Source organism: Moschus berezovskii, chromosome 4, assembly GCF_049115385.1.
Source record: "Moschus berezovskii isolate FMDL1 chromosome 4, NW_MosBer_1.0, whole genome shotgun sequence".
NCBI classification, from domain to species: Eukaryota; Metazoa; Chordata; class Mammalia; order Artiodactyla; family Moschidae; genus Moschus; species Moschus berezovskii.
This window is the reverse complement of record NC_142463.1, coordinates 88,592,516-88,604,084: the sequence shown is the minus strand read 5'-3', so window position 1 is coordinate 88,604,084 and position 11,569 is coordinate 88,592,516. Positions and strand designations below refer to the sequence as shown.

The 11,569-nt window shown below is 43.0% G+C and overlaps 1 protein-coding gene across 8 annotated transcripts in view; it reads left to right on the top strand.

The window, feature by feature from the left end:
• Window positions 1–1,576: 1,576 nt before the first annotated feature.
• Window positions 1,577–11,569, top strand: part of SORT1 (sortilin 1) — a 66,802-nt gene continuing 56,809 nt past the window's right edge. For 4 of the 8 annotated variants that reach the window (XM_055403917.2, XM_088835545.1, XM_055403916.2 and 1 more), the window contains exon 1: window positions 1,577–2,032. In XM_055403917.2, the coding sequence (XP_055259892.2) occupies window positions 1,592–2,032 (441 nt within the window). In that variant the 5' untranslated portion in view covers window positions 1,577–1,591. Of the gene's footprint in view, window positions 2,033–2,224; window positions 2,476–4,576; window positions 5,212–5,740; window positions 6,127–10,895; window positions 10,917–11,569 lie in introns of those variants that run through there. The other 4 variants (XM_055403920.2, XM_055403919.2, XM_055403918.2 and 1 more) reach the window with 4 other exon arrangements.

Sequence of the window (11,569 nt, the reverse complement as noted above, 5' to 3'; positions counted from 1 at the left end):
ACAATATGAGTTAAATAGTGGGGTATTTAGTAATTTCTCCAGGAGATGGCACTGTTGAGTTGGCTGTTTTCTTTTCAGACAGTAAGACAATAGACCATTTATGTATTGGCCCAAACAAAGAAATATTCCTGTATAGCCTGTCTTCTCTCTCCAGCTAATCACATGCTACTGGAACTGACTGTCTTGTGATCTACTCCCCAGTTGGCATAGATTAAAAAATAATTTGTATTTTAAAAATCTGACATATTGTAGTTAATGGAAAAGAACAAATTGTTCACCAGTTTTCATGGAGCTTTATCTTGTCAGTTCAGTAGCTGAGAACTTGGAAAACTATTCCAGTGACTTTACCTTTCAAAATTATGTTTTCACTTGTCACACCTTACTATGGTTGTTCTGGCAAACTGTACACTTGTAAACATTAAAACAGTAAATTTTTGTTTGCAAATTAATGTGACTAAAGGATTTTAATGTAACACTTGGGTTGGGGGCACTGCACCATTCATTTTGCTCTACAATAAATATATTATCATTTGGGTTGTTAATTGCAGAAATTGTTAAAAGTAATTTTTAGTGACTTTATTTGGGTGTAATGTTTTGTATATTTTATGTCTATTCCCTATTTTACAGAACAACTTCTGGCATTCTGAAGGGATGGAGTCAGTAAGGAGAAAATCCAGAACTGGTTTTACCTGCACTGCATGTTCCAGAATAAAGTTGTGTGTGCAGTTTCTGCGATAAAGGCAACAGCTTAGGGATTTTGTTTTATTTATTGGAGGCAGGATGCTAAATTAGGGAATATCATATATTGAAAATCAAACTTGGGCCGTGCACTCACTGCAGGGTTAAAGTACTTTGATAAAGATAAAAGTGCATTTACACAATAATGTCTAAAGTAGGCACTGGGCAATTATATTGCACCCTTTTACCTGCATTGCACCCTTTTAACCTGCCCCTAATGTCTAAGCTACTTTCTAACTCCAGGAAAACCAATAAGCAATTCCTGTTTTGGCCTAACTCCCTGCCTAAAAGGAAGGTGAGTGAGGAGAGATTTCACCAGGCTTGCGTGAGTCACGGATGTCCTGATGTCTGTGTGCCTCACAAGACTCAGCCCACACAATTCGCACTCACTTTTGTCAGCAAGGCGGCTGCTGCAGTAGAGAATGGGCGCTCCAAAGTGCGGGGGTTAAAAACCGGAAGCACCGGTTCACGAAGGAGCCCCCGTTTCCAGATAAGTGAGCTCAGGGATTCCCTGAGAAAAATTTCCAGGTGCTGCCACAACCCAAAGGAGTTTTAGGGGTGTCTCGGGGAGAAGAGGGGACCACCCCAGCCCCAACTTGAGGGTGCCAGAGAGAGCAGTGGGGGGTCGGGGCGCCACGGAGCAGGGGGGGTTCTTGTGAAGGAAGGAAGCTCCTCTCAACTCTGGAAGCCTGGCCTTGGAGACGCGGGGCGAGCGGGGGATGACCTCAACCGTCTCTGCCACGTTCCAGCCAATCAGTCCCGCATCTTGGCATCCGAATCCAGGACCCCCGAAGCCGGAGGCGACGCGAGCCAATGAGCAGTGGGCCGGGGAAGAAGGACAAGCGGCCAGCCTATGGGGACGGAGAGGCCCGGCTCCGCGTATCCAAGGAGCGCCGGGCTCGGGCTCGGGGGTGTGGCGCGGCGCCGGCGGGGGTGGGCGGGAGCGCCGGGCTGCAGGTGTCCGCGGCGTAGGCACTCGGCGGCGATGGAGCGGCCCGGGGGAGCTGCGGACCGCCTCTCGCGCTGGCCCCACGGCCTCGGCCTTCTCCTCTTCCTCCTCCAGCTGCTGCCGCCGGCGACCCTCGGCCAGGACCGGCTGGACGCGCCGCCGCCGCCCGCCGCGCCGCTGTCGCGCTGGTCCGGCCCCGTCGGGGTGAGCTGGGGGCTGCGCGCGGCCGCGCCCGGGGGCCCGGCTCCCCGCGGCGGCCGTTGGCGCCGCAGCGCGCCCGGCGAGGACGAAGACTGCGGCGGCGTCCAGGACTTCGTTAGCAGGCTGGCCAACAACACACACCAGGTGAGCGGGCGCCAGGTCCGGCCACCTCCCGGACTGCGAGGTACCGACCCTCGTACCGCCGGAGGCCCGCCCGCCAGGCCCGCGCAACCGGCCGCTCTTTCTCTGTCCGCGCGCCTCGCGTGCCCGAGGAGCCCCCGGCCGCGCGGCGCCCGCGCTCACCGGGCCGCGGCCCCGAAACTGCGGCGGCAGGAGGGCCGCGTCGGGCCGAGGGAGCGACCCTCGGTTGTCGGGGCCCAGGCGGCTGTGTTTCGTCACAGGGGAGGCCGGCTTAGACTTTCACAGCGTTCTTCTTTTTTTTTTTAAGTTGTCAAAATCTGTCGAGCGTTGTTGTTTTCCGTCTGTATGAATAATTAGGATCGAGCAACGCTGTTCCCCACCAGGAAGCTGCAGGAGTTAATTACCTCTTAAGTGGTTGGAGAAGTTGGGGCTGCGCAGAAGCAAAGGTGTGTCTTCGTGGGGTCGGTACTTTCAGGGTCTGTCGCTGGTGTTCAGAAGTACCAAAGCAGTAATTAGGTTCATATGTGTGTTTTAATAGCTAAAGGAACAAGGTTGTCTGTGGGATTACAGTATGTGATCTGTCTTACGCCTTCAATTTGGTCTTCTTCAATTTGGTCTTCTTCAATTTGGTCTTGGTATTGGACTCTAACCAGGATGTCTCGATACTGTTGTAACAATGGTTTTCGACGGTAAAGAAACACTGCAGAGATTCTCCTTTGAGCCAGGTCTTGGGCGAAAACTTTAGAAATTGTGGCAGTTCTGTCTCTGGAGACAAGCAGCTCAACCTTTGCACACTACTGGATTGACAGTAGTCAGTGTCCTGGCTACTTGCTCTAGTGCAACCTGGGCATCTTCCTCGTATTTTTTCTAGAACTAATGATTTATTTGTTGCATAATGTCTTTTCAGTTAAGTGCGTTTTCTCCGTTATATCTCTTCCTTTTTCAGAGAGAGTTGCTGTGGGGGGCAGAGGTGAGTGGCTCACTGCACTTGTCTTTGTAGAACCACATTCTGTATCAGCCCAACTTCAGTCTCCCCTTGATCTTTCTTCCTCTGCCTGGACTAGTTATCTGTGCAGAACTCTTTGTTCTGGGGACCCAGGGCAATTGCAGCCAAAGCGCAAGCAGTCAGGGAAAACCCTTGCTAAATGCAGTCCAAACAACAGCTGTGAAAAGGTGGCCAAGCTAATGCCGACCTGTGGGACAGGTTGGGTGCACATAGGGCAGAATGAGAACTGGGAAGTCTTCCTGTTTGACAAGGAAAAGAAAAATGTTGTAGACTTCCATCTCACAGTCGGGAGTGGAGAAAGTCTTTACAACACCAATGCCTAATTTATAACGTGACCACTTCCTTCCTTGAGCCAGCCAGACATAACATTCTTACTCCAGACACAGCATTCTTACTCCATATTTGGATTCTTCTCTTGCTGATTGACCTACCTTTAGGACCTGCTGCTGTTTATTTATTCCTTTAGTCAGAGTCTTCCCTGGTTGGTTTGAATTGATATGTCATTTGTAATATATTGGTTTCTAAAGCAAGAGGTTGAAAAAAAAACTGGCTCAGGAGGTGCTTAGGCCAGATCTACTCAAGAGCAGATCTGAAATCTCATTCTTTGAAGTCTATATATATATATATTTGTTTATTCCCCCTTTCTTTCATTTAGTTACTCTTTCCAGTGATTTTTTTTAAAACTTGCTTTTTAAGCCTTCTTTCAGTGACCTTCTTTAAGAGAACTATTTTTGCATTTCTTAATCGTCTACAGTTTCTTCAGAGATCCCATCTTTTTTATAGCATGTATATGTAAGTGGAGCCACTCTTAATAATAATCACCTTAGAAATGGGTGAATAAAACGGTTCTTAGCGGTGCACCCACCTTAACCAAGAATTGTTATGTAGTGGTCTCTCCTGCTTTGCAATTCTATATTTTTAGAAGTCACAATGAATCATCCTGAACTCTGTTGAAGAGATCTAGTGTTATGAGAGCCTTTATAGACAGTGTGAAATAAATGTATCAGCATGACTGAACAACTTTCTAACTTTCTATTAGAAATATTGTATACTTTGTACAACTGGGTATGTGCCATTTAGAGCAGTTTTTCATAAGATGGTAGGATTCAGTTCCTAAGAAGAATCAAAAGTTCCTGGTTCTCTTCTTACTTGTTAGAGGGATAACCTGCTGTTCATGTCAAGCCTCCTTCATGTAATGAATGTAGGCGAATGTCTTCCACTGTCCAAGATGTGTTAGATATTGGAGGTGCCAAGATACAAAGAAGAGATAATTCAAACTGGAGAACGAAAAGCCTCAAAGTTTTTAGCATATCTCCTAGACCTGTTCCTGTGGCCTATTTTGCTTTGTGAGACTATGCTGGGGTTTAATCTTTAGAAAGCAAAATAGAACTAAAGCATGAGAGTGCTTTTGTAGTCTTCAAGTTTTAGGAGACCTTGTGCTGTAATGACCTATATAGACTTGGTCTCTTCAGTCATGAAATCCAGCGACTAAGTGTGTGTGTGTGTTTATAAATGCTTTTCTTCTTAGACTCAATAAATAACCTTCCTTTTGCCTTTAACCCCAAACTTTTTTCATGACACACTTTTAACTGATTCTTTCCTTTAAATGCTTAGAGTGTTCATGACATGTATAACCGTTGTGCAAGAGAGAAGTTGAGCAAGCCTAGAAGATTTTATTAATGTTGGTTGCTAAGTTGGATTGCTTCAAAACATTCCTTCTATAAGCACCCCTTTGAGGTTAGGCCTGAAACTGTGTCTTAAAGAAACAGATGAAATGCCTTGGCCAGAGTTATGGCGGTGGCTGACATAATTTCCTTACTTCTCATTCCTGAGTTCGGACCATTTGACAATTTTCTTAAAGCTTTTAACACTTAGGATTAATAAAGCCAGGAACTGTGGTTCATTCTCTGTCCTGTTCCTGTCATTAACTGTTTCTTTACCTGTAACTTCACAACTTCTACCCCAACATCAAAGTGTCTGGTTTCTTAAATAAAACAGGCCCTGTAGTGAGGCCCTGTTGTATGGGGTGTCAGTTCTGAGAAGAATGTGTGTGTTTGTTTGCTGGTGCTGGCAGGACTGAGTCCAGGCTGACAGGACTGAATGTGCCTGTTGGAGGCTTTACGGAGCGGCTGCTTGTAGCCTGTTGCGGATCTTTGTCACACCCAGAAATCTGAAGGTCAGTGCCTTTAACTGCCCTGAAACTTTCTAACTGCCTCTTTTATTGCAGTACCCAGCCTCTCTTTATACTACCTTCCCCAGGACTCCCACCCTCACCCTCTAGTTAATCTTCTCTTGAGCCCTGTTTCATCCATTCGTTTTGAGGTCAAGGGATAGGAATTTTCTAGGCTCTCCTTCCTGGTCCTGACTGAGCAGAATGAGCAAAATCCTGTTGAGGACTCTGCACCCATACAGTATATCCATCAGACCTGTAACCCCTAGGAGATGTTAAAATGACTTCTGTGTCGGGGATTTCAGTTAGCAGTATCAGCCAACCTGATGAAGTATACTTATCTAGGGAAGGGTTAGTTATCATCTGAGGTTTGGTTAAGGTGAGGGTAGAGAGCTAGCCACATAGAATAAATGACTCAAAGGGGATAGGGGGTAACAATTAGGTAAGTTCTCTGCCGACTCAAGTATTTGGCTCAGTGCATAGTGATTTTTAATTAGAAAATTAAAAACACTGGTCAGTTTCTACTGGCAATTTTCTTTTTGTAATGGTGATAATAATAGGTTCCTCATCCTGCTGTTTTGATCTGATATTTTGTGTTAGGTTCACAGAAGCAGTTGACAGCCTCTTTTGCACTCTGCTGATTTCAAATCAACTCTTGCCAGTAAACGTTGGGTTCTCAGTGAGTGACTCGAGACCGTGCCCCACAACTTTGCCCTAGTTGGCCTGTTACTCTCTTGTGATGCTCAAAGAAAGGGCAGTTCTTAATGCTGAGTTGTAGTGGTCAGATCAAGAGAGTCACATTTCCTCCCTTCCTACTCCTCAAAGTTCTCTCTTCTCAGAAAGTGGACTGTGCCTTGAGACTGGAGAAATGAAGTACAGATGTTTTATACAATGAGAAGCTAAGTTAGACCAGAAGTTAAGGTAGACCAGATATTAAATTTGATGTGTAACTAAAAATACAGCCTTTTTAGCAAAAGTTTGTGTGTTAGTGGCTCCAAAAATATTATAAAACAGATACTGCATTTGTAAATTTCTAAAAAAAAAATTTTTTTTTTAAATTATCTTTTTATCTTTTTCTAACCAGTGTTTCTATTGTATCTTATACTCCTTTTTAAACACTTAGTGGAAAATTTGTTCTTCCCACTGTCTTTGTGGCCTCCCTGATCTGTATGTAGGTGGTTCTGAGGAGTAATGGGGCTTGAGGAACAAATTGGTCAATTTCAGTCTGTTCTAGGCAGGTGTTTTTGGTTTGTTTTTTTCCTTCTGACACTAATGGTGACTACAGTCAAGGTTGGGTTAATAGTGTGTGGCTTTGAGCTAGCTGGGTTGGATGAATCTTCATGATAGACTCTTCATACTTGTAGAGGCTGTTAGGTGAATGCTGGACATATGGGGGTGTTTTGGTTGTTTTTTCTTTTTTTTTTTTTTTAAGATCGGAGCTATTTTTCCTTCTCTGTTCTCAACCCCAGTCTCAGGAAACCATAGCAAAGACAGAATTTTCCATTCAGAGCCCATGGTGTTTTGCTGAGAAAATTTTCTGTGAATGTAATTTATTTTCTGTTTTGCATTTCAGTATCTGGCCCTCAACTTCTCATCTACAACATGAGAAGTTTTGGACTAGACTGAAAATGTCTAATAAATTCTGTGATTCATATAGAAGAAGAGGAGGCCAAAGGTTGTGATCACAAATGTTTATTGGTTGATTCCAAGTTTAGAAGCAAATTGTGGCTGTTCTGCTTCCCAGTTGAACTTGAACATGGCCTAGATTTCACATCTGGGGTAATTTGTTACCACCTCCAGAGCTTGCTTCAGTGAAATATGAGTGTTCTTAAAGATAATGGTCATATTTTTGTCCATATATTTATGAGAAATTTAATTCTTATTTAGGCAAAAATACTTTATTGTTCCTTGTTGATTGGAAGAAATCTAATGTTAATCAAAGCTAGTAGCGTGGATAGTCCAAAAGCAAACCAAATAGATACCTAACAGTAAATTTGTTTTCCTTTTCCTTCCCTATAGTACTCTGCCAAAAATGAGGCTTTTTTTTTCTTTTTGTCATGGCTGCTTGTGTGTTTGAAAATAGATGGTCAGCCTCCTATAAATATACTCAGCCCTGTGCTAGTTAGAAACTTAACGTGGGATTAATTGGCTTGATTTAGATTTAGATTTCTTCTTCATTAGAAGAAAATGTATGTTTTTTTCCTTCTAGAGCTTATGTATCTCTCGTGTTTGCTTTTGTTAAGTTTTGCTCTTTTTTCCTGAATGTTCTAAAAACTAAGTTCTAATGTTGTACTTGAGCCTGTTTGCAAATCTAGTTCAACAGTAAGATCACCCGGAAGAACCAAGAGAAATTGAACTGGGAAGGAAATTTTTAACTGACTTTAGTACTTCTCAGGTAATTCAAATCAAATGTTTATATGGTACCTGCTCTTTGTTAAAGGGTTTCCTGTCATAAGTGTGTTATATACAGAATTCAAAAAAGAAATCTTAATACCCAGACTTCCCTCGTGTCTCAGACAGTAAAGAATCTGCCTGCAATATGGGAGACCTGGGTTCAGTCCCTGAGTTGGGAAGATCCCCTGGAGGAAGGCATGGCAACCCACTCCAGTATTCTTGCCTGGAGAATGAATCCCCGTGGACAGAGGAGCCTGGAAGGCTACAGTCCATGGGGTCACAAACAGTCAGACACGACTGAGTGACTAAGCACAATACTGGATTTGAATCCTGACTCTGCTGTTTCATAGCTGTATTGTATGATTATAGATAATCACTTCTCTGACCTTTATAGTTTTGTTGTTGTTTGTTCGTTTTACTAGAGAGTCAGCTTTAGGATTATTTGGAGAGTCAAATGAGAAGTTTTATCAAAATGTTTGTTAAAAGTAAAGTATTGTGTAGGTATCCTTCACTTAAACACTTTTGGAGTTCTGGCCTGTGCAAAAGAAAAGTTAAACATTAAAAACTGTATTGTTGTCATCTTAAGAATTTAACTGTTCAGTGCTGGTTTGCTGAGAGTCTGAAAGAATTTTAGAAGGCATGATGACTGCAATGCAGTAGTCTGGAAAGGCCTCATGGATGAAGAGAGAATCAAGGTGTGGAGGGAATTCTTAGGGAGACCTGTAAAGGCTTGGAGATAGGGAAGTCCACGATATGCTCAGGGGATGATCAGCAGAGACTTTCTGCTGGGAAGAAGCAGTTGATGAGTATGAATAAGGTTTCCAGAAAAACCTAGTAAAAAAGATAGCTCATTGTAGGGGAAGGAAAGACAGGAAGTACGGGGAGGGAGTCTGCTAATGGTACTTACTGGAGAAAGTGTTTTAACAGTTCGTGGTTGACAGGAGGCTAGAGCTAAATAAACCAGAGGTGGAAATGGAGAGCCAAGAAAAGTTATCCTTTTAGAGGTCGACCATTCACTGTGGTTTTGGAAGAGTATGTCCAGCCCATAGCAGGACAGAGGGCAGGGCAGTCCTCTTTTGTCCTTGAAGTGCTCAAGGTTTCAAGGAACACTCCAGGACTCCTGGACCTTATTAAAGGGGGAAGTGAGCCCAGGGATGAGAAGTTCAGGAACTAGAAGACAATGAAGCCTGTGAGCAGATTTTTCTGAACATCTGTCAACAAGGATAAAATTGAACTCTTGATGATAATGTGCTTAACAGTTTGAATAATAGATTGTTAGGCTGATTAGCTGGTCGGCTCTCTTACCAACGAGGCTAAATAACTTGCTTACAGGTCAGGAGCTGGGTGTAGAACTTGTATGTCCTGTGGCGCTGCATTTGGAAGGCTGCATAGAGATATTTTAAATTCATTTGCTTTAGAGGTAAGGCAAGATTATAGACCCTAGCTGGTAAGTCATGTAGTTGTGAATTCCTCTCTGCTCCTTAAGGTCATAGTTCCCTCAACAGAGCTCAATCAGCCTTTCTAAGCCTCAACTCTCCATCATGCAAAATGGGAGTATTATCATAAAGACTTTGAAGAGAAAACACTTTGAAAACCTTGAATCCTACCATATATGTAGGATTTATGTCATTTCTTAGTAAGCCTGTTGATCTGTTTCTGTGTCCATAGAGCCCAATTGTCAGCCAAATGATGCTGGTAAATACCAGCTCCCAAGGAACATGTGCGTAAAAGGAGACAGATGCGGCATAAGTGTATTTGGTTTCATCACTTGGCAGGGTTGAGTGACAGCCTTGGGCGGGGGTGGCAAGAATGAGAGTGAGTCAAGATTGGCAGAAGTGTAAGAAGCATATGTGTTCTTTTTTTTTTTAAACCCTCATGATTACAGCAAAATTTAACTTGTTAATATGAGTGATACTAACAAGTAATATTGAGTCCTTTTAGGTGGTGATTAGGAAGGAATGTGATCTCAGGTTAGACCTGGATTCAAAGTTTAGTGGTGACCAGGGACAGATGAATCTTAATGAACCTTAGTTTTTTTCATCTATAAAATGGATGTACTAATACCTACTTCCTTAAGGTCCTTGTGAAGATTAAATATCTACCTCTTAAGGTTCTTGTGAAGATTAATTAGGATTTGGTGTGTATTCATCCTTTATTAAAGGTATTTTATGATGATTATCTTCACAAAGCTTCTAATGGATTGCTAGTTAGATGCTCAGATATTTATGTATGCACTTAAAAATTTTTTTCATAGCTGAAATATTCCAGGAGAATGAGTATGGTTACTCACAAGAACCAAATCTGGATTAAGTAGTACGTTCTTACTTATGTTCTTGGACTTGGAGTTTAGAAAAAAAAACTGGGTCTGATGAGGGAGAGACTGTCTATCCAAAGTGTCTGTTTTTTTAATTTTATTTATTTTTAATTGGAGGGTAATTTTTTTACAGTGTTGTGTTAGCTTCCACACCAGCATGAATCAGCCATAGGTATAAAACTGCATAATAAACCTAAAGCTTGGGGCTTCCCTGGTGGCTCAGTGGTGAAAAATCTGCCTGCCTGCCAATGCAGGAAACATGGGTTCAATCTCTGGTCCAGAAAGATCCCACATGCCTCAGAGCAGCTAAGTCCGTGTGCCTCGACTGTTGAACCTGTCCTCTGGAGCCTGGGAGCCACAACTGCTGCGCCCAGGTGTCACAGTTCCTGAAGCCCGCAAGCCCTAGAGCCTGTGCTCTGCAAGAAGAGAACCCACCACATGGAAAAGCTGGTGCACCATAACCAGAGTAGTCCCTGCTTGCCACAGCTAGAGAAAGCCCATGCAGCAACGAAGACCCAGCTCAGCAAAAACAAATGTTTACAAAAACCTAAAGCTTAATGAAGAGGAGAAATATTATTGAATTATTTTTTATTATGTGCATGTCTCTTTAAAGTAGCATTGCACCACTTCCTGGCCTACGTTAACTCTCTGCTCTAGTGGAAGCTACCTTCTCACCAGTCGCTTTTGCCGTGTGCTCTGCTGCTTCTCAGTCTTTGTTCTCATGGCATTCCTCCTGTCTGCCTTTCTGGCTCTGCTTGCTGTTTTCTGTTCTCTCCTGTGGCACTTAACGCAGTGTAACCGAGCACTTTACTATAGCATTCAATTTGGTATTTACTTTCATTTATCCCGTTGGTATTCTCCAGATTATAGACTTCTTAAAGATAGTAGAAGCATGCCGCTTAACTTCACCCTTTGCCTCACACAGTGCGAGAGAAAGAGTAGTCAGCAAATGCTTAGTCTGGCATCAGACAGAAATCTGAATTCTTGCTCTGCCACTTGTCAGGTATGTAACTTAGGGTAAATTACTTAGTCTCTCTGATCTTCTTTCATCTGTAAAGTAGCAGTGATGCTTTATATATCATGAGTGCTCAATAAAAGTCAGTATTATTATTATTCTTTAATTCAGCCATTTTTTATTGAGCACCTACCACATGTTAGACCTTGTACTGGGTCCTGGGAACTGATATAGACTACAACAGACAAGATCCCTGCCTTTGTGGACCAGTAGACAAAATAGACATTAAACACATATGTAGTTATAAATACAGTGAGTACCAAGAAGGAAATAAGCAATTGATAGAGCTCCCGAGAAATTATTTAAGCTGGTGCTTAAAGATGAATAGAATTTTTCCTGTAGGAGTGTCCCAGGCAGAGAGAACAGCATGCTCACAGATGTGGGGCTAAAAGCATAATGCCTCCAAAAATCTGGAGGAAGGCCTGTGTGATTGTCACAGAGAGAGTCAGGGGCTGGCCTCCACACCCTGTCGGGAGCCATGAGCTTTCATGGTTCAGTTAGCTGGCAACTGGTGCAGACCCTTTCATCACTTTCTTTTCTTTGAAATGAGACTAAGATGTAAAAATTAAATCCTAACAGTTTTGAAATTTAACTGATTTATTAGGCATGAATAGAAATGAATTATCCCATGAAAATGAATT